General features: G+C 44.0%; 2 protein-coding genes across 10 annotated transcripts in view; one reads left to right on the forward strand and one right to left on the reverse strand.

The window, feature by feature from the left end:
* mcf2l2 (MCF.2 cell line derived transforming sequence-like 2) overlaps window positions 1–26,037 on the forward strand; it is a 109,883-nt gene that overhangs the window by 46,951 nt on the left and 36,895 nt on the right. For all 8 annotated transcript variants that reach the window (XM_030433062.1, XM_030433065.1, XM_030433060.1 and 5 more), the window contains exons 16-21: window positions 15,998–16,064; window positions 16,994–17,109; window positions 21,454–21,523; window positions 22,158–22,250; window positions 22,597–22,689; window positions 24,637–24,759. In XM_030433062.1, coding sequence (XP_030288922.1) covers window positions 15,998–16,064; window positions 16,994–17,109; window positions 21,454–21,523; window positions 22,158–22,250; window positions 22,597–22,689; window positions 24,637–24,759 — 562 coding nt within the window. The remainder of the gene's footprint in view (window positions 1–15,997; window positions 16,065–16,993; window positions 17,110–21,453; window positions 21,524–22,157; window positions 22,251–22,596; window positions 22,690–24,636; window positions 24,760–26,037) is intronic.
* Window positions 1,594–11,099, reverse strand: b3gnt5a (UDP-GlcNAc:betaGal beta-1,3-N-acetylglucosaminyltransferase 5a). 2 transcript variants are annotated; one of them, XM_030433069.1, is made up of 2 exons: window positions 10,837–11,099; window positions 1,594–3,574 (listed from the first exon to the last, which is right to left on the reverse strand). In XM_030433069.1, exon 2 carries the CDS (start codon window positions 2,969–2,971, stop codon window positions 1,784–1,786), a length of 1,188 nt encoding a protein of 395 aa, XP_030288929.1. In that variant the 5' UTR covers window positions 2,972–3,574; window positions 10,837–11,099; the 3' UTR covers window positions 1,594–1,783. The 2 variants fall into 2 exon arrangements, with proteins under 2 accessions (XP_030288929.1, XP_030288930.1); XM_030433070.1 differs by lacking the exon at window positions 10,837–11,099 and adding an exon at window positions 4,632–4,843.

The following is a 26,037-nucleotide window of genomic DNA, read 5'->3' on the forward strand; positions in this document are numbered from 1 at the left end:
AAAACCAAGTGGAGAACATGAAGGGAAAAGACTTTTACGTTTGCTTCATGTAATATTATCATAGGAATGTTTCAGTGAAATGACAAGACGCACAGAAACAGACGGATGGAAATCAGTTTGAAGCAGTAATCCGGTCAGAGTTTCAACCACAGATTCTTTCACTCTCATTCAGTCGCTGATGTCTCGTCAGTCTGTAATCATCAGATCAGATCGTCTGCGAGGTCAAGTTTCAGAAACACAGAATGACATGACATGCTGGGTTTTATTTAGCAGCGCTTTATGCAAATCAGATAACGTGCTGACTGAACACGTGGATTTGCCGTCTGAGTTGTTGTGGAGGTCGCTGACACACGGTGTGTTTAGTTGTTGTGGTGTGAGAACTTTTTCTTACCCGACAGCAACGGGAACGCTTTCCATCTGTGGACCCACACATGTGCTCCCCCCCCCCCCCCCCCCCCCCCCCCCCCGCAGTAAGAAGTTCCTTATACGGTCATGACTCCAACTAACCTGCATGCTGCCGGTGATTCAGCCCGTTCTGGAATTTCTGTGTAAAAACCACAGGATGTAGCAGACAGCAGTGGCGGGAAGTAAAAGAAAAAAAAAGAGGAGTCACTGGAAAAGAGTGTGGAACAGGAAGCAGAGCTGGAGGGAGAGAAAAAAAAAACCTCGAGACAGTCTTGGCAGGAAAAGTTCTCCGTTTAAATGATGATATAAAAGCCACACGTTCCCCTCGAGAGGTGGGAGAGACGAAACACAGCAACAGCTCCTGAACATGAGATGCTGAGGTGTAAAAGTCTCGAGCCTCAGAGAAGAATTTGGTTAATCGTCCTGCAAACCTGAACCTTTCCCAAACACCGCGGTAGGAAACTCATTCATCTGGCATCATTCAGCCAGGAGTCTGGCCGGATGTGGTTTTATTTCCTTTTAAAATGTCTTGATAGGAAACGTCTGATGCGTTTAGTCAGCCTGATGGGAGGGAAGCAGTCGGACCAGAACTGCAAAACATGCACAAAGTTCAAGTGTCCACGATGGACGGGAGAATAAATGAGTTTCTGTTCATTAATCTGCCAATTCTTTTCTCAATTTATCAATGAATGTCAAATGTATTCACTCCAGAACTCAAAGATATTCAGTTTTTATAACGATGTAAGATGAAGAAAATCAACAATGGAGACGCAGCAAACAGCAGATCAAATGTTTCTGGTACTTTTACTCTTTGGACTTAAATGTCTCCATCACAGAAACAGATGCAACAACATGCATCTTTTAAATGCATTTTTTTTTTACCTTTAGTCACATAAATATTGAGATCTTAGGAGGATTCGACTAGAAGTCATTCCAGATAACCAGAAAAAAAACACATTCCTCGTCCAAGTCGCTGCATCGATCTCTGAATGTGACGTGTAATATTTTCATATTGAACAGCCGGTTTAGACGTTATCTTCAACAACTCACACAGAACTAAACCTCTTCAGAAGTCGTGAGTGAATAATAATACTAATAATTATAATAATAATAATAATGTGGAGTACCGATCTTTAATCACTTCGGCTGAAGCGAAGTGAGAAGCTGATGACTGAGAACACGAGTGCATGGTTTGCTTCACAGAACATCTCTGGTCTTTATTACAAGACAGCAAATACACAGTATATCCAGCAAACAGTGAAACTTTACATGAAGGGGGAAAAAATAATAATAATAAAAAAAAAAAATGGCGGTCCGTTTGCGTGAGGCGGCGCCATGTCTGTGTGGTACATTCAGCATTCCTTCATCTTAAGAGCATTCATGTAAAAGCAGCCATACAGGAGTACGTGTTCTGGTAATACGGCCGGCACAGCAGCATCACTCTGACCGCCGTGCAGTACAGATTACCCATAAATCCTCTGGAGCGGCGGTACACTGTGGGGTCCGTCGCTTCCTGCCACAGCAGGCGCACGTCTGTGGCGTGACCGTGCGAGGTGATCATGTGATCGTAGATGCAGGGGTGGTACGGCGCCTTGCCCTCCCCTGAGAAGTACACGTGGCCCTGGGGAGAGACCCCCATGGCTTTGGCACATATTCCCATGAACACGTCGTCGATGTACATGGAAGAGTTCAGCACCAGAGTCGCATGGTAGATCTTAGCGGCCACGTCGCCTGAAACCACATACCCTGCTCCGGCAGTGTAGTCTGGGTAGGAGGGCCAGGGGTACAGGTCATCAGGAACGTGGTATTTGCTTTCTTTACGGCGAATCGGAGGAGCTCCCCTGTGTACATGCCCCACCCACAGGTCTTTGGCCCCTGATTGGCTACTCAGGAGCTGCCGCAGGTACGACACCAGGTTGGGCATGTGTACGAAGATGTCGTCGTCCGCAGACATGAGGAAGCGAGCCTGGCGGCAGTGCTCGTGGCCCCAGTGGAACTGCAGGATCAGTTTGCTGGTCAGGTTGTGAAAAGTGTCCAAAAAGTCCTGCTGGATCAGGTCTCTGTAGGACCGGTCCTCCCGCTGCAACGCTCTCTGCACACCGGATCTCCGACCGACATCCGGATGCACGCCGAGGGCGAACACCACCCTCACGTTCGCCCCCAGTTCTGACCAGGCAAAGCTCTCGTTCCCCCACGTGTCCCGGATGGCCTGGCGCCGCTCGAAGTTCTCTGGCGAGGATTTGACGAACAGAAGCAGCAGGACGTCATCTCCACCTGCGCCGCCTCCACATTTCCCCGGATGGTTGATGAGGTACGGATAGTTCACCACCCCGACATCCGCACCGTTAGAACCATCCTTTCCGTGCTGGCTCTTGGACGTGAGGGCGAAGGAAGAGTTGAGAAAGTCGTAGCTGTTGACCAGGTAGCGATACGTGTAGGATCTCATGTGGCTGACCACGTGGTGGTCCAGCTCCTCCCAGCAGACCATCACCATGCACAGCACCAGGCCTGTGGTCAGCAGCTGCACACACTGGCACTTGTGGATGCGACGGAAGTTTATGAACATGGTGACTTGTGCTTACTCCTGCTGATGGATGAACGCTGGCAGCACGTATCGTCTGGATCTGTGGAGACTTCTGCTCTCCCGGAGCTGAATCTTCATCTGTCTCCTCTTTTTATGACAGTACGTTATTTCATCTCTGCCTTCTTTCCCTCCTGAGTTTGACTTCTCATTTGACTCTTCTGCCTCTAGCTCTGCTTTCATCTATCTAATCGTCTTCCTCATCGTCTCCTTCACTTTACGTCTATCGTCTGTCTCGACTAACATGTATCCTCCTCCTCCTCCTCCTCCTCCTCCTGTCCTACCAACTGGCTTCTCTTTTTTGACTTTGTCAAGTCCAGTAGGCTTTTGTCAGGCTCTTCAACACTCTGGCTGCTCTGTAACCGTTCTTTCTCCGCTGCATGAAGCACAAGCTCCACTCCCTCATAGTGACCGGCTCCAGGTGAAGCTCAGTGTCCTTACTTCAGCTCCAAACATTCAACAGGCTCTTTCGTCGTCCTTCGCTTGTGTGAACTCCTGGCAGGTTTCACCCCCGTCCTCCTCCTCCTCTTCCTCCTCCTCCTCCTCTCAGTTACTGTAGTGTCAGCGGATCACAGCAGCACATGGCACCTGAGGAAGAGACAAAGAAACAAAGATCAGAGTCATGTAGACAACAAAGGTGCCTTTTCCTTTTCTGTTAGTCAGTTGGCAGTGCGGGGAGACTTTAAAATGAAGTCTTGTACTATTTTGACTCTCTGTGACTTCAGGTATCACAGTTTAAGATTTGTGGACAGCACAGTTTAAGGGCAGGATCAGACATGAAGTGATGAGTCACCTACTGATCGTTTACATCGTCCTCAAGCAAACGTGACAAACATCTGCCGGTTTCTGCCTCTCGTGTGCAACAACACAAGTAGAGATGCGTTTTTTAAATTAAATTATTTGATGTATAATCTGACATTAAGGCTGTATGATATTTGTAATAATCTGACGTCTGGAAACATTCTGCAACAACTATTTAAATGAGCACGTGTTGCAAATCATCCTGTGGAAGGTTTTTTTTCTTGGATGTTGAGGAGAAATTTCAACCAAATCCAGAGAAAAACAACAACAACCGGTGAGGATCAGAACACGCAAAGAATCACAACAATGATTTAAATCTGTGAGGGACAAACTGAAACTACAGAAACATTTGGAGGACAGAAAAATTAAAACTAGATATTCAGAAATTCAGAAAGATATTCAATTTTAGGACTATTGGGATGATAGAAATGAAATGAGAAGCCAGAACAACAATATGTGTTTCTGTAGATTAGTGTTCTCTGGATCAGTTTCTCATTTCAGCTCCAGTTTAATTCATCATATCCGTTTTCATCACTGGAGGATCAGCAGCGTGTAAACAGTCACACCAGACCGAGTCCGGGATCTCTGCGCACAACAAACTGAAGCTACTGAATGAATTAAAGCCATGTGAGGTGGATCCTGACCTCTGCGCGCGCACGGGTCACTCCGCGCGTTAAGCTTTTAACGACACATTCTTTAAGAAACAAACCAGAAGGTGAAATCAGAGTGGAGCCACGTTAATCTCCAACCTGATCTCAACCTGTTCTCAGCCGGACGCAGCGGGTCGCCATCGACGACGAACACGCGTGAGAATCAGAAGATCCTCCGGTGAAGAGCGACTCACCGGATCTGCGTCGATACGAATAAACCAAAGTGGAGACCTGGAGAGTAAAAAAAAAAACACCGTGGAGCAGCACACATGCCTATCCGACTGGAAGGACCGGTAGTCGCGGTGACACGTCGGCTGTGCGTCCTCGCCAAGGATGCGTCCGTGCGTCACCACGTGGTATTTGAGCAGACAGGTGGCTACAGGTGGATCCTTCAGACGCCTCGGGGCTTTGCAGTGTGTGGAAGGCGTGTTGGCCTCTGCAGAGAGGAATGTTTCTTTGTAAACTGCCGTATGCTCACAACAGACTGTTTACTGAGTCATGAATGTAAAATAGAGGCTGTGGCTCTAAGTGTCCAGAATATCAGAGAATATTCCTGCAGAGAGGATGATTGTTTGGTTAATTCTTTTGGGGGTTTTACTTTGAGTCTTTTCTCACAATATGAAGTGCTGTAGTGTAAATGTTTTGTGGCAGGGAGGGGGGTTGTAATTTAAGAGGAAAGTGGATTTTATTCTTAAAAAACAGAAGTACACACTGCGTGCTTCATCGGGTGGAGCTGAAACAAAGCACAGGTGTGAACTGTGAGTTGCGTGAGAGGTTGTTCCTATTTATTTTGTAGCACTGGGTGGATATTTGGATTGTAAATGAACTGATGTGAATCAGTGTTATTTATTTGTTTAAGTGGGCAGCAGATGAACTGGGTGTAGCTGTTTGTGTCGACCTGATCAAAGCGGCAGAAGTTCACTAGATTGTATAATTTGAGCGATGACGGCAGGTGTCTTCTTCCTCTCTGCTGCACACTGGCTCATGAAAGACGAACCGGGACGAACACATCGTTCTCTGTGGAACAAACCGGACACATATATTGATGGTTTTGTTCAGTTAATCGGTTAAAGCAACAAAATGTGACTTTGTAACCGTCTGAGCCGAGCTGCGAATCCAAAAGCGCCACTATCGTCTGATGAGACGGTCAGTTATGTCCCGGAAATTACATTTAGTTGCCTCAAAGTGTCAAACTGTCCAAGAATAGCCATGAGCTACAGAGTGACGGGGTCAAACTCTTCTCTCACTAACAAACTGCTTCATCAGTCGTGTGTCTCGTGTTGGACTGTGGATGAAGCCTCAGTCCGCGGTGTCCTGTTCCTCCCTCTTGGCTGAATCGTGTGTTTGTGAAGCTTTTGTTGTCGCGGGTTGACGCGTCCCCATCCCACCACCACCACCCTCTTTGCGTTCTCCCCCCTATTTCCTTTGTGATGCTTCAGTCACATGTTTAACCTGCCTTCCTGTCATTGTGCCCCAAAGACAAACAAGTCAAACACACAGTTTTCGCGACGAGACGAGAGACGAGATCATTTCCACCTCAGATTACTGACTGCTTGTGGTTTTTCTGCACAAGTCCAGTTCATCTGATGTTGGTCCTGTGATCACAGGGAGGAGATAACACGGGTGACGTTGGCACACAGTCGAATTATATCTTACAAAATTGAAAGTCAAAGATTTGCTTCCATTAATATGCTTCAGTGTCACTTGTATCCTGCTGACGTTTGATAAATCAGAGAGAATAGGCTGGAAAAAGAGCGAAGCTGGTCGTCTGTGTCAGCAACTACGGAGAACACAGGAACACAGTGTGAAGTGTGTTTACTTATTTCATCATCGAGTCTGTCGTGGGTCGTCAGTCAGCCACAGTGAAAACCAAGTGAGGTTTAAAGGGAAGCAATCTGAACACACTTGGTGTTGGTAATCTGATGCGGTCTCTCCTCTATCAGTCAGTCATCTTTCATTTCCAAGTTGTTGTTCTTTCATCAGCTCCATAACCGCGAGGTCACCTTCGAATGTCACGACCGAGTAAATTCAATTACATCACCAGATAAGAGACGTATAAATGTCAGTCTTCAAAAGAAAAAGTAGGACTTCTTCAACTAACAGCTGCATTATTCCATCTTTCCTTTCATGTAAAAACAACATGATACAAACACAGATATCTTTGTACTGATATGGTAAATCATTCAGGCGTCAGCTGGGGCCACAGCAGGGCGGCTGGTGGACACAGTAAACATGTAAATCAGCATTGTGTACTGTAAACACGGCTCCAAACAGCCGCTCCGCCCCACGACGGCCGAGTGTCTTTAACTCTGCGGAGGGACGCTGTGAATGTAAGTGCCGAGCCAGCACAAAGAGCTACAATAGAGGGGCTTTAGCCCGGCAGAGCCCCCTGAGCAGAGAAGCTGCTGACGTCTGTGCAACGCCGCCACACAATAGGCCCAACACATATTTCCACAGCAGCATATTTTTTTTGAATGAACGCCGGGGTCAACCGACAATGGAGCGCTCTGACAACACGTGGGCCGGCCGTGACATCCACAGGTCTTGTGACTAAACACAACATGAGAGGAGTCACTGTGTCAGGGCTCTGGACACGAACACGAACACGATAACTTAGACAGAATGGTTATTAAATGTAGTCCGTGCTCTCCCCCACCTGAACCCTCAGCTGATACAGGTATCAGTGTAGGTGTTTGTGAAAGTTTACAATCCATTCTGCAGTTGGAGACGGAGATGCAGAGTGTATTTTTGATGGGAAGTTTGGAGTGATGAGTCCAAAACTTTTATCTTCTCTGAATCCTAGCCACGTGGTTTTTGCACCTAAACTTTTCCAGACCGTAAGCACAACGCTGTCACGCGCTCAAATAAAAAACAATTGAACCTCAGCAAATGTAGAGTCGCAACATAGCTAACGCTCGTTCTGCTGCTGAGGACGGTGGGTTACGTGCTAGGTGCTTGCAAAAACTGGTAGTTACCTTTTTAGAAGTTCTTCCTTTGGCAGGAGACTGGTGGTAAGAGTCTACACATCTCAAAGATGCCTCTTATAGTATAATCACAGAGAAACTCGTCTATTCTGAGGCCACGTTCGTGCTTCTCTGGGCTGCACACAAGAAAACATACAACGATGTCACACGGACGCATTCCTGTGTTTGTTTTAACCGAGTGCTCCTCTCAGTTTTGTCTTATCTGCTCGTGGACGTAGTTAAGATTCTGTCGGTAAGCTCATCTGATTCTTGTCATTTAGTTTGATCATTTCATATTGTACAGTTGTTTGCAGAAAGGTGTTGCTGTGGAGCTTCGGGCTGCAGAGCAGATTGTGATGTTATCTCGTCCACGCAGGATCTGTCACGACTTGGCTTTTCTTTCCCTGCAGGAGTTCTCAGCAGTTAGATGCACAGCTAATCAACGATATCACGACGAAAGTACTGAATTAATTTTCTTCTATTGCATTAATATTCGGTCTGAGTGTTGTGAACTCACGAGACAGCAAATAGATAAAAGTAGGTCATCTTAAAACCTGAAACCCTCCCTGGAGAGCGGCAGCGTGTTTCTCCACAGTGGGAACATAATGTGAGTTTTACACATGGATGGATATCAATGTTCAGCTGCTGATATTTGACACCAGGCAGTTCTTTATGCTTAAACAGCTCAGATGACCCAAACAACGTTTTTCCTACACCACAGCAGACAATGCTGACGAGTTCAGCTTACTACGTTGAAATTAACGGCAACTGAAAACTGGATTTTAGACGAGACTGGAGTCCGAGTCGACTTTGTTTACCGGACCTGCTTGCTTTGCAAATGAGGCGCGAGTTTTAATGGTAAGCAAATGAATAACAGAGGGACCTTTTCACTGTGGCTCGGAGCAGAGAGGACAGATTACAGCACTTCCTACATCGAGCTGTGCAACATGCACACTTTGACATAGTCTCGGTTCTCCTCATGATGTGTGGTATTGGTCACTGGGGTGAAATATTACAGGCATGCAGAATATTTGTGTTATTCAGGCTGTGGTTGCACATGTTTATTCAAGAGTTTAATCATTATCTTAAATAGTTCTGGTGTCACAAATTGATTAGAAGTGTCCACAGCTCTGCCTCAACTGTCACAGCATGTACTCACCGAGTTAGGAGCCAGCTGACCGTCTGAAGGACTTCATTTGTAGGAAAAACTAAAAGTGAGTAATCGTATCAAGTTCTGATCACTCTGCAGGAAACGTATGCGGGCGCGCGGCAAAAACTACAGACGCACAACCCAAAGTAAAGTCCGACACTGTGGCTCGGTCTGATTTCTTGTGACTTCTCCTGTCAGGATTAATGAAGCCGAGCGTCTGCCGTCAGGTGATGGGTGCACACCAAGAGCAGCGTACCTGTCAGTTCATATCACCTGTCAAATGAAATATCAGGTTTTTACCATGAGCCTACTCTTCACAACTCTTTAACTGAAAGCAAGAAGTCACCACAGTGACACAACCAGTATGAAACCTTCCCTCATGAGACGCATCAGTGGAAAAAAAGGTGAAGTCTAAACTGCAAGCTGTTGTTAAAGCATCACGTGCGTTCGTCGAATACGGGCTGGAACGAGGCCCGGGTGGCACAGAGGTCCATCCTCACCGGACTCTTACACACAGGTGGAGGCGACAAACGTTAGTCCTCGTGTTTTTCCAATGACCGGAGGAGAAAACAAACTGTTGTTCCTGCTGCTCAGACGAGAGAAAGTGAGGTTTAAAGAAAATGCCGATGCACTCGGTCGAAGGAGAGTTGGTTGTTGGTTTGAACCCAAACAGAAGTGTCAGCCTTCTTTTTGTTTTTGGAGACGTGCAGACAGAGGCGGGAGGACACGAGGGAACCAGCCGTCCAAACAGGCTTTAATGAAAGTAGGAGTAACATTTCCATCAAAACTGAATCCTCCACTCACTGACCAACACCCAACATCCGCCGTGCTGCAGCAGAGGCTCGTTACTGTTACCATGAGGGAAATTCCACAACCACTAAATAAAAATAGACATTGTTCTGGTTTTACAGTAAAATAAGTGAAGGCCACAACTTTTGTTCTTTCATGCACATCCTCTCAGGACACCGTGCGGGATAGGACAGCTGTGTTTCTTGTTCTCGCCCTACAACATGTTGAATGAAAACAATCAAAACACGAACAAAGCTTCCAGATCTATCCACAGCGTCGGGCTTTTCACTGACGCAGACGGAGGTCTGGTGATGTTTGCTCCTGGCAGAGCTCGACCGATGACAACAAACACTGTGGAAAACATTACTGGAATGGACGCCACTGTCCTGGTTGTTGCATGGTGTCACACAGATTAAACAACTCTTGAATCAGCACGTCTCTTTCATCAACACGACAAAACATAAAACTAAAACACTCCCGAGACAAAACCCAGGAGCAGAACTGGACTGTGTGCCAGTGTCAGCGCCGCGGCCGGGCAGAAACAAGTTGCTCAACCACGATTTTCATCCTGAAGATTCAGCTTGTTTCTATACAGCAACACTATTGTATCCTCAAACGGTGTGCAGACTACTGATAAGCTAATTTTCATGCTTATCGGAAGCAAACTGTTTCCTCACTCTCACTTCCCCCTAATCGATAGAGATCAGCCGTCGTTATGTTCGTTCTTGTATTTGCTGTCACGGTGACTTAACGTTTTACGTTGCTGTGAATCATCCGTGCAGAGAATCTGTCATAGTAAACCCTCCATACCACACCACCCTGCTGCCGCCCGGCAAGCTATACAGAAGTATCCACAGTCGCACCATCAGACCACAGAGCAGCTTCTTTTTAACACCGACAGATTCAGTTCACTTCCTCTACAATCCGCCACTAATCATTTTATCACGACTTCATTTATTCGACCTCACAGCTCATATTTTATAATCCAGTCCTGGGCTGCAGCTTGTACCTAAAAATGAGGAGGACTGATAAAGAACAGACAACTGAAAACTAACTGTACTTCTTATTATCACACGAGATACTCGAGTAACTCAGGTGAAGATTGAACCACATCGCAACTGTTTTATACGACTTTTCTGTCACGTGAGTTTCTTGAAGCTTTTCTAGTTTTTACGCCTTGTTTGCTCCGTGTTCCCCTGCTGACCCCGGCCCACATAGTCTCAGCCTGATTCATCCTTTCTCCACCTTACTGCAACCTTCCAGCAGAGAAAAAAAGCTTTGAGTTCATCTTGACACATGCAGCCTGTTTTTTTGGGTTTTTTTTTTCCACTCTCTTACCTCTCTTTACTCTGTCAGTCTGCTGCTGCAAGCTGACACCTTCAGCCATGAACACTGGAAGGTATTATAGACCTCATTTAGAGCAACACCCTTTAGCACACACACACACACACACACACACACACACACACACACACACACACTGTGCTGCTGGCTTACCGGGCTGTTTTTGAGTCCAGTCCATGTGTTGGGTGAAGTACAGATAAACCTCTCTCCTGGAAACTCTCCTTCTATCTGTCTACCTGTGTCACTCACTTCACTTCCTCTGCCTCACTCTTCCCAGCTGCTTCTCTTTTTCCTTCACCATCACCGCCACTTCTTCTTCTCCTCTCCTGGTTTTTTCGCAGTAGTCCACTTCTGCAACTCAGCAGCGCTTCAAATGTGGCTCTGAATGCCCTGAAGGTCCAACTGTGAGTGTGTGTGAGAGAGAGAGAGAGAGAGAGTGTGTGTGAGGTGGGTGGGAGTATCTTGTAGAGGGGGAGGAACCACGAGGCACCTCTTTCCCCTTCTCTCTATCCCACCTCCCTCTATCTGTGCTTCCTTTCACACACACTGTCAGTATTTATATGTGGCGGCACATGAATGGAATTTCAGTTTTAAATGAAGTCGTTGATGCTCCACACAGAACACACACACCGGCACACCGGCGTGCTGATAAACAGTTTACATTTTATGACTTTTGGATTGTTAAAACCGTCGTCAGATGTCACAGTTTGGTCAACATTTGGCACAAAACCACTTGGTTCTGGTTCCTGTTATCTACGGGATGTGTTGGTAGACTGTACAGGTTATCTTATTTCTTCTTTAAAGCCGGAGTTTAAGACTTTACTACAACCTGTACACGACAATGATGGTGTTCTCACTTTTTACCTACAAATAAAGTCCTTTAAATGAGTCTGTGTAACTGTCAAATGATCTGTATTTGATTATTTAAATAAGACATATGAATAAGAAAGATTGTTTTACTCACATGTTCAGTCTCAGTACCTGAAATAAGTCCGTCACTTAATGTAAAACACACGTATGTTAAGTTACGTGCTCCACACACAGTAACCAGTGTTTGACTCATCTGAGCATCCTGACTTCCGCCGCAACTCGGAGTTTTCTTGCTCTTTAAGCTTCTGCACTCAGTTAGTGAGGATGGAGGGGAAATTAGCATCAGGCTGCTGTTTGTGTCTGACAGATTAGAAGTGCTGCGACATGATGGACCCTGTTAATACAAGGTGACAAAAAGACAACGATTCTCAGTCGAGTAAAGTGGCATTATCGGAAAAAAAAAGTCTCAAATTGTCCCCCCAAAAAATGGAAAACCGTGCAAAAATGATATAATATAATATAATACAGTGCTCACCACAAGAATAACAGATATTAGTCCTAAATGATTGTTCCGTTGCGTCTGAGACAGAGCGGCCGTCGCCACTGTCACCCCAGAGAGACACAGTAAACCCTCTGCTGCTCTCGCAATCTGAAACCTCAGTAAACAGGAAACTGTTGAAACACAGTTAGGATCATTTGCAGCCAATGAAACTCTGTTTACTCTATCATTTAAATTTAATAAGCCTGAAGAAAAGAAGAGATGAACGGGATCATTGACGCTTCTGTGAGACGGTCGTGATTATATTTGGGGATGTATGTAGGCATAAAGTAGTGAAAGTGTCATGTCACTGTTGCAATACTAATCCAGCACTATGTTTAATATTGATTCTGTTAGCACATTTTAATGTAAGAACAGAGTGAGACATTAGTGGGCTGATCAGGAAGTTAGCATCAATGTGGTTCCCTCGACATAAAGCCGAGACGAGGAGGCGGGAGTGTGAAAGCGCTAACTTAGTTCTGGTTTAATGTGTCGCTCCAGCGCTACTCTATGAAGACAGAAAGGTGTCGGACATGTGACTGGAGGGTGGGAGGAACATGTGACTATAAAACAACTTCTTTGTCTTTAACAAATCAGACAGAATAACTAATAAGGCCAACATTTTGGTGAAGACATATTTTGCCAGGTACCAAAATCATCAGTTTATATTTAAATGTCTAAAGTAGTGAAATGTCAGTATTCATCCGCTTGTGACTGTTTCTGTTGGGAAAGAACATTCATTTAATATTAACTTATGTTCAACAATATATAGAATGCTTGTCCTCCAGGTTGCATCAGCTGATCCGTGCATCATGTGCAATAAACCTAATTATGGCTTCAGGTTGAGGAGAAGTCCGTGTTTGTGCACGAGAACATGTGTGAAATTGTACAAATCAGTGCCAGCACTCATGTTGTGAGCATTTTAGTAAGAGAGCAGCACATAAGACTGGCCCTTTGTGTCCCTGTGCCTGTGCACATTCTTAGTTATAACAAGGTTAGAGAGAAGCGATTCAGTTACAGTCTGCGAGTCAAATCTGCAGCATCGAAAACAACAGAGACACCTGAAAAGTCTTCAGCTGCACGAGTTCCTCCGGTTCCTGTATGTTCGTTTGATACGACGGATCGGAGCGACTCTGAGCTTTATTGATGTTGTGTACATCAGACAGCCTTTTAGCATCTCTGGGTGTGTTATATATGAATGTACATGCAGTGTTGGGGAGACGTAAACTACATGTAGCTGAACTACAGAGCTTAACTACAATTTGCTGTAACTTGCTGGTAGTTAAACTACATTCATATTTTGTGCTGCGTCAAATAATTCAACTACTTTTTGGGTAATTTTTGGTAGTTTAACTACTCAATTTACAAACTACAATTTTGACCAATAACATGAACTATTTTTTATTTAAAAAAGACCTATATAATATGAATTTTATTTTATTTTTCTTTGAAAAAAGGCATGAAACATGTCGTGACATGCCAAGCCAACGCTGCCTCTGAATGCTTCACAGAGTGGGCGGGTCTTTGTGCCAAGGACGGCAGAGCTCATATGGTACAAGCCCGTCATGGATGACCCTCCTGCTACCACCGATGCACCCTGAACGCACCAGCCCAACCACGGCCATATTTGAGCACGTACATGTTGGATATAGATGCATCTACAGACACGACCTACATGTTCACATGTGAGCTCTGAAAGCCGAAAACAACAATAATTTTGACTTTTTTCGACTTTTTTATCTCGAGTTTAGAGGCATATTTCTTCTGGCATGTGAATTTTTTGTAGGCTATTATATTTTGTTTCACATACACCATATGTTGATTTATTTAACGCTGAGTTAAATGAGTATAATGAGTATAAGTAGTTGCTGAAGCTACTTTTAGCAGTAGTTTTACAAACTACATTTCTCCAGGGGAAGAAATGTAGTTAGTTCAAACTGCTGCCAGGCTGAACTACATGTAGTTTTACAAGCTACGCTTGCAAAGTAGCTTCCCCAACACTGCTTACATGACACAAACCACTCTTTGGACATGATGAAGGTTAAAAAAAATCCATCTTCCCTCGTGGATCCAGGATGAATTCCGTGAGGTGAAAAGCTCCAGAAACAACTGAAAGGTTCACTTGAATTCTGACTTCTTTTTTTGTTCCCAGAGTCAAGAATGAGCTTTCATACTCATCCTAAAAACTACATTTTGAATTTTGTAGCCTCTCAGATTAGATTTGAACACCTTGTACTACTCAGCCCAGAGAACCCTGATGATGTCACCAGGGTTATCTGGAGTTAAGACTTCAAATGTTTAACAGAGAGGCCTGATCCCATGCACTCCTCACCCCTTTCTACATTTTTGCGCATTCATGCTGGGATAGAGAGGGGAGGTGAAGTGATAAGGCTTTTGGTGCTGGTCTATGCTGGTTTTTCCAGCAGGGTAGCTAACTAGCTAACCAGCTTCTGTTCTGAGGGGAAAGGGGGCACTCTGAAGCGACAGGGAGGGTTAAAAATTAGAAATGTGATTGGGCTGAAGCGACAAGCTGGACGTAAACAAGTCTCTGCTGGAGTAACTATTTGTCGCTACTAGCATAACAAATCTCTGACTCAGGTGCGAGAGTTTCATTGTGGCTGATATCAGCGACCAGGTGTGGATAAGGAAGAAGAATGTGTGGAATAAAAGAAGACAACATCTGTGGCACCGCTGCGTCCATCGTTAGATTTGTAATTCTGAGTCAATGGAGAATTCATTCAAGGCTTTCCTTGCTCTCCACTCTGATGTAGAGGTGGAAGTCAGCATGTCTGATTAGGCCATTACTCCCATTTGCACTGTAACCTGCTCTCTGCGATTTACAACTGTGAGAAAGCACGGCAGATAAACAATGATCCATTTACTGTCGTATGTCCTGAGAACAGGGAGTAGATTCCCTCTCAGCTCCTGGTGAATCCTCAAATGTCCCTGCTCAGCTCAGCCGTCCGATCCAACTGTAGAATGAGATAACAGAGCTCGTGCACCAGGTTGAAATAAAGATGGATGTGAAGCGTAACTTGTCTCACCTTCTGCAAAGACAAATCCAACAACTTACTTTTTTATACAGTAGTTTATGTGATTTCTTTCTTTAAACTTCACCCTCTTCCTTGTCTGCATTCCATCCTGAGGAAGAAGGATGGCACTAAAGGGAAACTTTATTTATCTGTGGATATCTAAGTCATGGTTCTATTGTTTCTATCTGATTGTATTCCTTTCACTTCACACATCACCTTTGTTAGCCCAGTGATCGGCTCCTTCCCTGCTCTCTACCCTCACTTGTGTCTCTCCACCTCCCTCCACCGGTGCCTCATCCCCTCGTTAGTTTAGTTTGTACTTTATTCCAGTCATCTGCACTTCATCATGTCTCTCAGTCTAGACAGACGGTCTGAAGATGTCTTTCCTAGAGCCGCTAACAGGGCAATAAAGTCCACTTCCTCTGGGTGGAAGGATTCTCGATGCATTATTGAATCATGAAAGTTCAACATGAATGTTCAGTTTCCTGATGAGTGATTAAGTCCCTCTTATCGAGCATCAGGGTAATGATGCAATTAGCGATGTAGAGGAGGCACCGTGAAATAAAAAAAAAAACATGTTTCCCTTTTGTAATGGTTCCACATTTGCCCAATGGGAGACAAACCCTGATGAAGTCTGATCTCACTGTTCACCCCAACGCCCACAAAACACTCTCTGGTTTCATTACTGCAGTGCAAAGACTGAGAAAGCCTTTATTTAAGTGTTCATGTTGTTGTTAATATTCAGTTAGTGGGTCCACGCGGACATCTTTAGCAGCGGTTGCTCGGCCACAGGGAGGACTGACCGAAGAGCACTTCACTGACATTGAACGCTAGTTAGTGGTCCATTAGTGGGTTTGTCAGTTTAAAAAAGTTCCCCCATCGGACCACACTGGATGGATTGATACATTAATGTGTTTCCTTTCTTTCCCTGCAGACACATCATGACTGAGCTGATTGAAACAGAGCGGCTGTACGTGGAGGAGCTGCAGAGCATCATGGAGGTACAGTTTTCATTTTACTGTTTCTACATGCTTCTCAATTGATCAGCGGCGAACGGACGACGGATCCTGAGGATCTGTAGGGACACAGACATAGTTAGTAACCCATTAGCTAGGGCTAACTATAGCATACGTTAGCTAACATTAAATAAACAATGTGCGTTGACAATTGAGAATTAATATTCATCTTTCCTTGACGTTAGCAGCAGTTTCATGGTAGCTAACTGGTTATCAATATGTTGTTTAACCATGAATTATGTCCCAATGTCCCTCGGAATGTTCATCATCCATCGTCTTTCAGCTGCTGATCAGTATAGAGTCTGTGGAATAGTTGTGGTTTCTCAGATTCACCACATTTATATGACTTGCAACCTGCAGAGCAACCCTGAGCGTGACAAAAGAGGAAAATGGCCGCCATGTGAATATGGTCTACTCGAAAAACATATAAAATTCTAACATATATGCCGAGTTGATCCTCCAATATAGAGGGTTGATCTGATCAGTTACTTTAGTCTGGAGTCGCTTGGTTTCCTGATACCTGACTCTCAATGAGATCAATACCTGCATTGATTGTGTTTTAGTAGAAAGAACGTAACGTTTCTCCTCCCTCCTGTCCGGGTTTGACCTTCAGAGGATCTCCAGGGTCGAGTGTGTTCAATCAATTTTGCATGTAGTGACGAACTCCTGCAGGACTGCATTGATTCTGACAGTACAGATTATTGATCACACGAGCAAAGCATGATGTGTTGGTGCAAACAAGTCTTTAATTCTCAAAACCGTTGGATGTCAATCTGCAGGACTGCAGCTGGAGAGAAGTCTCAAGTGGAAATGATCAGATGTTTTAAATGTTTGAGGCCTTTGCCAGTTGATTTATGGCTAATTCTGCTATCTGCTTTCTTCTTATTCTCCCCTCCTCTCATCCTCCATCTCAGGGCTATTTTGCAGAGCTGGATAACTCGGAGCTCAGCCACCTCATCCCTCCGTCCCTGGAGAACAAAAGGGATGTGTTGTTCGGCAACCTGCCGGAGATATATGAATTTCACAACAGGTGGGTGGAATGTATTTTGTTCACCGTCGTGCCATATATCACACCGTGTCTCAGAAACACTGATATCAGCCGCAAACATAATACCTCTCTCACGCTGTAAACTGCAGGTTCCACAGAAGTGGAGTCATCGTGATAAGCTTCCGTTAGATGGTTCCGTTTTTACATAATATCACATCACAGTGGTTTTAAAACTACACACACGCAAGTTGTAAACATTTATGATGTCTAATCTGAATAACGATGCAGGAGAGCTGTAGTTCAGACGAACGCTCCGTGGCTGGTGTGTTTTCACTTTGTCTTTCACTCCCTTACACTCGTCTTCCCTCTAAGCTCTACATCCGTCTATCCACCGTTTGCCTTCCAGCTCATGTGTTTGCTGAAGGCGGTCACACACACACACACACACACACACACACAGACACACACAGACAGAAATAGTGTCTCCCTGACAATCAAAACATGAGGACTAATAGGATATTCTGTGCAAACAGTGGGAGAAATAGAAAAAAATGTTATTATGTCAAGACTCCAGCTGACTTTTGGCCCCCGGCTCTGCAGCTGGCAGCACTGATACTGTATCGTAACCGGAGAAATCGCATCGATAATTAGATAAAGAGGCAGTGTTTCCATTGTTGCTGTTGTGGTTGAGTGTGTTTGATTGTTCATCCTGTTTGCACATAGTTTACATTTTAAAATAGTAGGTCACCTTCATATTTACTTACTTACTTACGTATATTTACACTTCCTTTTCTCCTGAGAGAGATATCCAGGTAGTGTTTCCATACCTGTCGCCCTGTGAGAGGATTGATTTGATTAAATATTTCAGACATTCCTTTTGTGTCTTTATTAGTATGAGTATATAGCCATACTGTATCTTATTTGTTATACTGTATCTTATCCTTTAAAAGATGTATGTAGCCGTTCAAATAGTCGTTGTAGATTTATGTGCCAAGGTTTTAAGATATCTGTGAATCATTTTTAAGATGACTGAGATGTTTGAGTGATTGAGTCTTCCTCTCCATCAGATTACAACCCAAGCGTTTGCTGATGCTGGCTGAGTTGCAAGCAGATTTGATCCGTTTTCAGCTCCTTAAATCTGTGATTCATCTCCAGCTGATATTTGAACGATTCCAGCCGACCTTTATCATATCACAACGTGCCGTCGGCGTGCTTGCCTGACGTGTTTGCGCTGACCTACCTGTGAAAACCTCACAGTCTCATCTCGTGGTCGGTAACACTTTCAAGTAAAGACACCAAAACTACCCGGTCAGGTTTGGGAACACGCGCTTTGGTGTCACAACAGTCCTCAAAGGTTTACTTTATCCCATTGGTAAAGACTTGCGTGAACACCAGCCACAATAAGTGACAAGAAGAGAGAGAATGGATGAGATGAAGGATGGGAGGGAGAGGAGGAACACGTCTTTGGTTCAGGCCTTCAGGGAGTCTAATGTGTCTGGAACGCCTGTGATGTCTCCGAATCCTTCTTGCTAAATACATTTTCAATCTTCCTGAAAAAAATTGAGAATATCTTGGAGTCATGATTGATGAAGTTTGGCAAATATCAGAATTTTATCTCAAAAACTGAATTTTTGAGAACATTTTGAATTCTGCTCTCATGGGAACAACTGGAGTCACCAACATTTTCATGCTGTCAAGATGCAATTTATGTATTATCAGATGTTTGTTCAGGTAACAGAATTTCTGACATTTCAGCTCAGCGAGTTAGGAGCTGGTTCTTGGTGTCAGGGGTTGTGGGTTCAAGACCCAGTGATGATGATGTTGATGACAGATCAAAATGTCAGATGTCCTTAACGTGAAACTCAAGACAATTGTCCTGATGGTGGCATCACAGCAAGCCTCTAAATTAAATAAAAACAGATAGCTTGGACCGGACCATGGCTGAAAGCTAACCAAATTCTGCATAAAGGTCCAGTCTCATGCCAGATTACCTCAGCTGTAAACTCAATCCAATAGTCCTGATGGTGGCGCTACAGCAAGCGTCTAAAGTTCAAAACATTGAAAATTCACAACAAATCAACCCGCTAGAACTTCACACTTTCATCAAACTGTAGCCCCAATACTAAAGAAACTTTTGTACATTTAAACCTATTAAAAATTATTAAGTCCATCACTCTGTTTTTTTTTTAAACTGTAAAACTTATAAAAACTCCTCCCACAATTTTTGCCGACAGTGCATGAAGATGTCTGACTGTAAACATATACCTGCAAATTGATAAATAAATCTTCAGTGTTCATGAAAAGATTGAACATTTTTTAGAGTCATTGTAGATGATGTTTGACAAATATCAGAATTTGACCTAAAAAACTGAATTTCTGAGAACATTTTTAATTCTGCTCTCATGTGAATAATTGCAGTCAATGCAAGCAGCATTTTCAAACATCAGTTATTCACTTATGGAGCAAATCAATCATTAAAAAAAAAATAAAAAATACCAACATCTCCATGCTGCAATATGCATGCAATAATATAATTACAGATTTTTGTCTTGATAACTGAATTTTTTTTACAGTGGTTTCAAATCTGCCTGCACAACAGTGAATGGCTAACTCAGTTTGTGAAGTCACTGTTGTATTGCCACTTGCCAATCAGCTCAGAGCGATAGATGACAGTCTTTGATTCCAGACGTTGTGAGTTCAAGCCTCAGCTGGTCCAAAATGAACAATGTTGTCTTCTGTCTTGTCTTCCTATTCTGCTGTTTGTTGCTCAGAATTGCCTAAATTTGCCAAAAATAGCGCAGACCCGACCCGTCGCTGCACAGCAGCTATAATTGATTTTGTGTTTTCAACATTTGTATCTATACAACCAATGTGTTTGTGATTAAATTGTGTACAAAAGCACACAGCTCTTCATAGATCTAGCCTCTTAATTTTGCTTTCAAAGTGCACCAGATTGATGCATTTGACTTTAAAATGTTAAAAAAAACTCTTCCGGGGGAACGTGCCGCCGGACCCCCCCAGAGGGTCCGACACCCACCCACCACAGTCTCACAAAATCCTGTGGGAAACACTGCAAAGCAACGAGCAGAAGGATTCAGAGACATCACAGGCGTTCCAGGCAGATTAGACTCCCTGAAGGCCTGAACCAAAGACGTGTTCCTCCTCTCCCTCCCATCCTTCATCTCATCCATTCTCTTTCTTCTTGTACTTCCCTTTCCCGTCTCTCTTGCTTCCTGTTTTGTCTCACCTCTCTTCTCCCCTCTGTTTTTTCTCTCCCAGTCTGCCTGTCAGCACAGATTCTCATCTCTTTGTAGTGCGACTGGTAAAAGTCTGGAGTGGAGCTTCGGCGTTAGACTACATGGGATTATTTAACTTCTTTAGACTCCGTGGTTTTTTGCATTTCTTAAATTTAAGGATTCAAAGATTTGAATTAAAAAATCGGAGCAGCACTGACTGAATATCCTCACAGATCACTGGATCCTATATTTTCCATCTGTTGAAGTCCTCACCTGTAGTTCTTGACTCTTTCTTTTTCAGACTTGACTTGAACACTTTATACACGTTTTCACAGGCGTGGTAGATCTTCTCATGACCCAGAAACCAACTGTCATTAGTAGAATTTAAATAGAAGAGGTGTTTTTACGTGGTGGCTGCAGAACAGGACTTTTCTCTTTTGGTTGACTGTGGCAGACCCGTCAAACTACATGAGCAGTTTAGTTTTTTATTGTGTTTCAGCGAAATACTCTATACAATTCAGTATACAAATACAGTTCATCCTCAGCACTCAGCCATAAAGAATAGTAACAATAACAATAATAACTGTTAGAAATAATCTTCTCATGCTTGCTTTTTGGCTCATACTGTATAAAATCATCAGTATTTAATCAGGACTGTTTCATAAAGAGTTCTTACATATAAAAGTACATATTATATGGAAAAAAAATGGTGTGAACATTATGTTTGATAATGAAACGAGCAGACCTGCCCTGCTACAGCGAGACCGGACCGACCCAACCGCCAGAATAAATGTTGGAAGAGGACATTTCTGCAAAACCTCAGAAAGGTTTTGGCAGGAAAACAACTTGGTTATGGTTCAAAATACATAATAGACTAGTTCAAAATAAAAAATAGACCCTGAGTCTCATTAAAAACATCCAGTGGTGTCGCGCTTACTAATATTGAAACCGCGTTGCCTGTAAGTCCACCGCAAACACTAAATCATAAACTTGTAGTGTGAATGAATGTTGTTGAAGCTGCTCACACGCCTCAGTTTAATGGTTTAGTCACTTTAAGCATTGGCTAATTTTGGTTTCCTGCTCTGCCAGATTAAAAATTGCAATGTGTGTCATGTTCTTGTTGTTGTTTTTCTTCATTCATCACCTGCAGGACTTTTCTGAGGGAGCTGGAGAACTGTGCAGAGAAACCAGAGCTGGTGGGAACCTGTTTTCTGAAAAGGGTGAGTAGCCAAGAAACAGTGACGGACAGCAAGGAAACCCGAGTACGTCGTGTTTTACAGCAGGACTTCCACTTTGTTACCTCACACTTTCACTCAGGTATATTTCAAGATGAAGATAAGAATTATAAAATGAGTTTACTGACACAACAGGAAGGGTTGTGATGTGACTGTGTGAAGGGATTCCGCCTAAAAGAAGTTTCACCTTGTTACTTTAAGCAGATTTCTAGATACAGTACATAATATGAAGTTCATTCACGAGGAAGTGCAGCTGATTAAAAAAAACAATTACAAGGATGCAGTGAGTGTGGCAGCACTTACTGGAGAGCAATTACCATGACGACTTACCAGAAACCAATAATATGTGGCACTTACCAGCAACATAATATGGCAACTTGTCAGCCTCAAACTGAATAACTGAACCGGGGTGAGCCGCCATGACCACAAGTGTTTTATATCGTCGACAATCATCCAAAAGATTTTATATGAACCGCCAAGGTCGGCCGTGACTAGAAGTACAGAACTGATCGACCCACGAGACTGTGAAGTGTTTCCAGTACTGCGTCCAGACATGTGAGGAACTGAAGATGCTGATTTCAGGCTCTCTCTTGACTTTGACGTGTCTTTGTGTCTGCAGAAAGAAGAGCTCCAGGTGTATGAGAAGTACTGTCAGAACAAACCGCGCTCTGAAGTCCTCTGGAGACAGTGTGGAGACAGCCTCTTCTTCCAGGTAACACACACACACACACACACACACACACACACACACACACACAAACGCACACACACAAGTCCAGTCATGATGCATACGGTTCTGTGTATGATGTTAGAGTTCAGTCTGTGGTTCCATGCACCAGGAGAAGACACCGTCCAACCTGAACGCTTACAAACAGCAACACATTTTGTCATTTTTTAGGAGCAGGTGTGTTTTAATTATGATAATTTGCCTGCTGCAGCGTTAACAGCAGGTTAAGTCGGAGCAGCACATGTCCCTTCCTGACCGGAGAATGTTTGGTGTGTGTGTGTGTGTGTGTGTGTGTGTGTGTGTGTGTGTGTGTGTGTGTGTGTGACAACAGGAATGCCAGAAGAAACTGGACCACAAACTTTCTCTGGACGCTTACCTGCTGAAGCCCGTCCAGAGGATCACCAAATACCAGCTGATGCTCAAGGTAACGACACACACACACACACACACACACACACACACACTGATGTTACTGCACGAAACACTCAGGAGTTTAATTAAGACGTCGCTTCAAATTTGAGGATGCATTTTAAATTTGAACCAATTTAGGAATCAGACGATCATAATGAACTTTTTTGTTCGACCTTCTGCTGCTTTCTCGGGTTCAAGCTCCTCGTCACAGTCGCTATCTGACCATCTGAGATAAGCCAGAACCGGCGCGGACCGTTGCTATTTCCTGTCTTCCTCAGTGCGCTGCGTTACCGTCAGTGATTTTGTCCGACTTACTTTGGAGACGTGGAAATCTCGCGGGCCACAGATTCCGCTCCACGAGCCGCAGAAGTGGAGTGCTTGATGGGAAACGACATGGAAATGGATCAAGATGAGGGCTCGTGGGGAGTTTTAATAGAGTGTTGTTAATCAAATTTTCCAACTGGCTCTGAAGAAGTTTTACATTAAAGCCCGCTCATGGACGACGTTGTGTGTGTGTGTGTGTGTGAGGGAGTTTTATTGCATTTTTTCCAGTCTTGCTCTCTATATGGAAAGAATGAGTACATCGCAGCGCAATCAGCGAAGGTCAGGTCGACTGTAAAGCTGTTCGTCTGCCGTCATGGCCCTCTGATATGTTGCCTGAGAGTTCGGAGCGACGGTGAAGGATACGAACTCTGAAGTCTGCTCGCTGTTTGATTTCACTGCAAAGCCTGGATAAAAAAAAATCCTCCCGATGTTGTTTGACAAATACATCAGCACATTAATAACAGGGAATTATTGAGTGTAATTATCGGCTAATTAGTCGAGGCTGCTCCACTTTAATCCCCCGCAGGAGTTCCTGAAAGCTTCATCCCAGCCTGGTGCCGCTGACACCGAGGCTTCAGTCTGTCGCCACGTTTACGAACATATACCGCTCCACTCCTCGTGTCGGAGCGTGGAGGTTAATGATCCAATCGCTCACCAATCTGCAGACTTCAGACTGAGCTTGATCACATGGCAGGAGCAGCGGTCGTCTGGAGGCTCCTCTACACACCCAGTAAATCTGATAAAACGGAGTTTAATAGAGTGTTGGTTTGTTGGGTAAAACAGGATGAGTGTGCTGCTTTAGAGAGATCTGCAGTCTAATTTAACACAAATGTTTAAAGCTTGACTGTAGAGTTTCGTGTGTGTGTGTGTGTGTGTGTGTCCTCTTCTTGACTTTATTGTATTTGTTAGATGTGCCGTGTTGTGACCTTTGACTCCTTCTTCACAATTATTTCTCTTTCAGCCCATAAACACATTGTTATTGTCAGTAATTGGACTTTGGAGAGAGTGTGGCTTTTCTGGTTCTCCATTTTCTCCAAGTTCCCAAAAATGTTTTCACCTTTTAAAAATGTTTTTTCATGTTTTTTTGTTTTTTTCCCTTGTGTGTTTTTCACTCTGTTTCACACAAAATACCTTGAAAAAAATAATAATATCGAATTTAGAAAATGGAGCACCAGAAAAACAAACAATCTCACTTGTCCTTCAGGGCTTCCGTACTTGGAGGAGGTGGCTGCACCAAATTGTATTTCAACTTTATTGAACATAAACTTAAAAAAACTTCTTCCAGTCATTTTCTTTGTTGTGCTGCCAGGTCACAACTTCAATTATTGTCTGTTTCAACTTTGAATTAGTTTTTTATGAGGCTTAATAAAAATGCTTAACCCTCAAAAACCATCACTAAAAAACACTCAAGGTAAATCCCGTCCACTCCAGCCAGTTATCCATCAGTGATGATGGTTTACTCGACACCAGACGAGCTGGTTCTCAGACATCCTCCGCCTGATAACCCCGTCACCTCCGCCTGACTATCAGCGTTAATGATTTACTCCTCGGTGTTCATCATCATCAGTCTTGTTCTCTCTTCTCTTTCTCCTCCTCTCACCTTTCTAACCTCCTTCTCCTCCTTCATGTGTTCCAGGAGATGTTAAAGTGCAATAAGGGCGAGGGGACGGCGGAGCTGGAGGAGGCGTTGGCCACCATGCTGGACATCATCAAGTCAGTCAACGACTCCATGCACCAGATCGCCATCACTGGCTTTGAGGTCAGTACGTGGAAAACTTGAGGAATAAGGAAACCCGACCGAAGTGTTACCGTATGTTGGGTTGACTAACCGTGAAGCCGGTCGGCTCAGCTCCGCCTCTGTGTGTTTTCAGGGAGCGGTGGAGAGTCGATGCGTACGAGGAATTTATTGCCTCTTTACTTCACTTCTTACTTCAAAGACACCAGAGCGGGTTCAGTCCCACATGATTTACATTCACGTTACCTGAGTCAACGCTCAAGTGTTTCCCTGATGTGATGATATCAACCAGCATTTAAGTTTTAGTCCATGCAGCTGGATGCAGCTCAACAGAAGATTCAAATGTTGATTTTGGAGCCGTACGGTCACAATCTGTCAGGATGGACTCACCTGGAGCTCTGAGGTTGTGAAATGATGGTGCCTGCTCCTGTGGAAGCCACCAGTCCGGCTGATATCAATTTAGTTTTAAGGGAAACGTGTTTTATTAGCTGTTTCATCAACAAGCACTCCCCAACCCACAGTCCTAATGTGTAGCAGCGACATCTGATCGATGGAGCTCGCTGTTACCATGGAAATGTTTACCACAGCAGGTTAATGCTCCTGCGACTGGACGGTTACATTTACCATCGAGTGACCAAAGCGGTGAATATCAGTGCCGGTCAGGTGATGTTCTCGTGTTTGAGGGTGAAAAGATGGAAAAGGAAAGACTGGCAGTGGTTTATGTGATGAGTAAGTGTTCACTCTTCAGAGAATGATGTACACAGCTTGTACCTTTGCATTATTAAAAAGGTTCCCAATTCTTTTTATTCAGACGTTTTTTGCTCTGAAACAAATGTTTCATGGTCACGAATCATCTCTTAAGTTTGTTTGTTTGGTTCCAGGATTAAAAAGTCTTTATTTAAAGGCTTTTCTGAGGTGTGAGTGGAGTGAACGACACCACACAGGGACGATGGTCGTCCTACTTTATGTCAGTGTCATCTGCTGTTTTAGAAACATAAAGAGCGCCAGTGCCTCAAATATTTCTCAAAACTGCCTCAGGGGCTCTGAGTGGTTCAACTCCTGATCATTCATTAACCGACTTTGTTAACAAGGTCAGAGAGTCGCAGTCATACTCGGTTAATAAATGCAGGTTGGTTCAGGAAGCTGTGGGGATTTTTTTGTCGTGCTGTTTGTTTTTACGTCTTCGTCAGTGAAGAAACATTTCATTTCACTCTCTGGTGACTTCAACGTGTTAATGTGTCAAAGACCTTTCTTCTCCGTGTGAAGGGGAAACAGAGACGTATATCATCATGTGGAGTCACA

Source organism: Sparus aurata, chromosome 11 (assembly GCF_900880675.1).
Source record: "Sparus aurata chromosome 11, fSpaAur1.1, whole genome shotgun sequence".
In the NCBI taxonomy this organism is placed as follows: domain Eukaryota; kingdom Metazoa; phylum Chordata; class Actinopteri; order Spariformes; family Sparidae; genus Sparus; species Sparus aurata.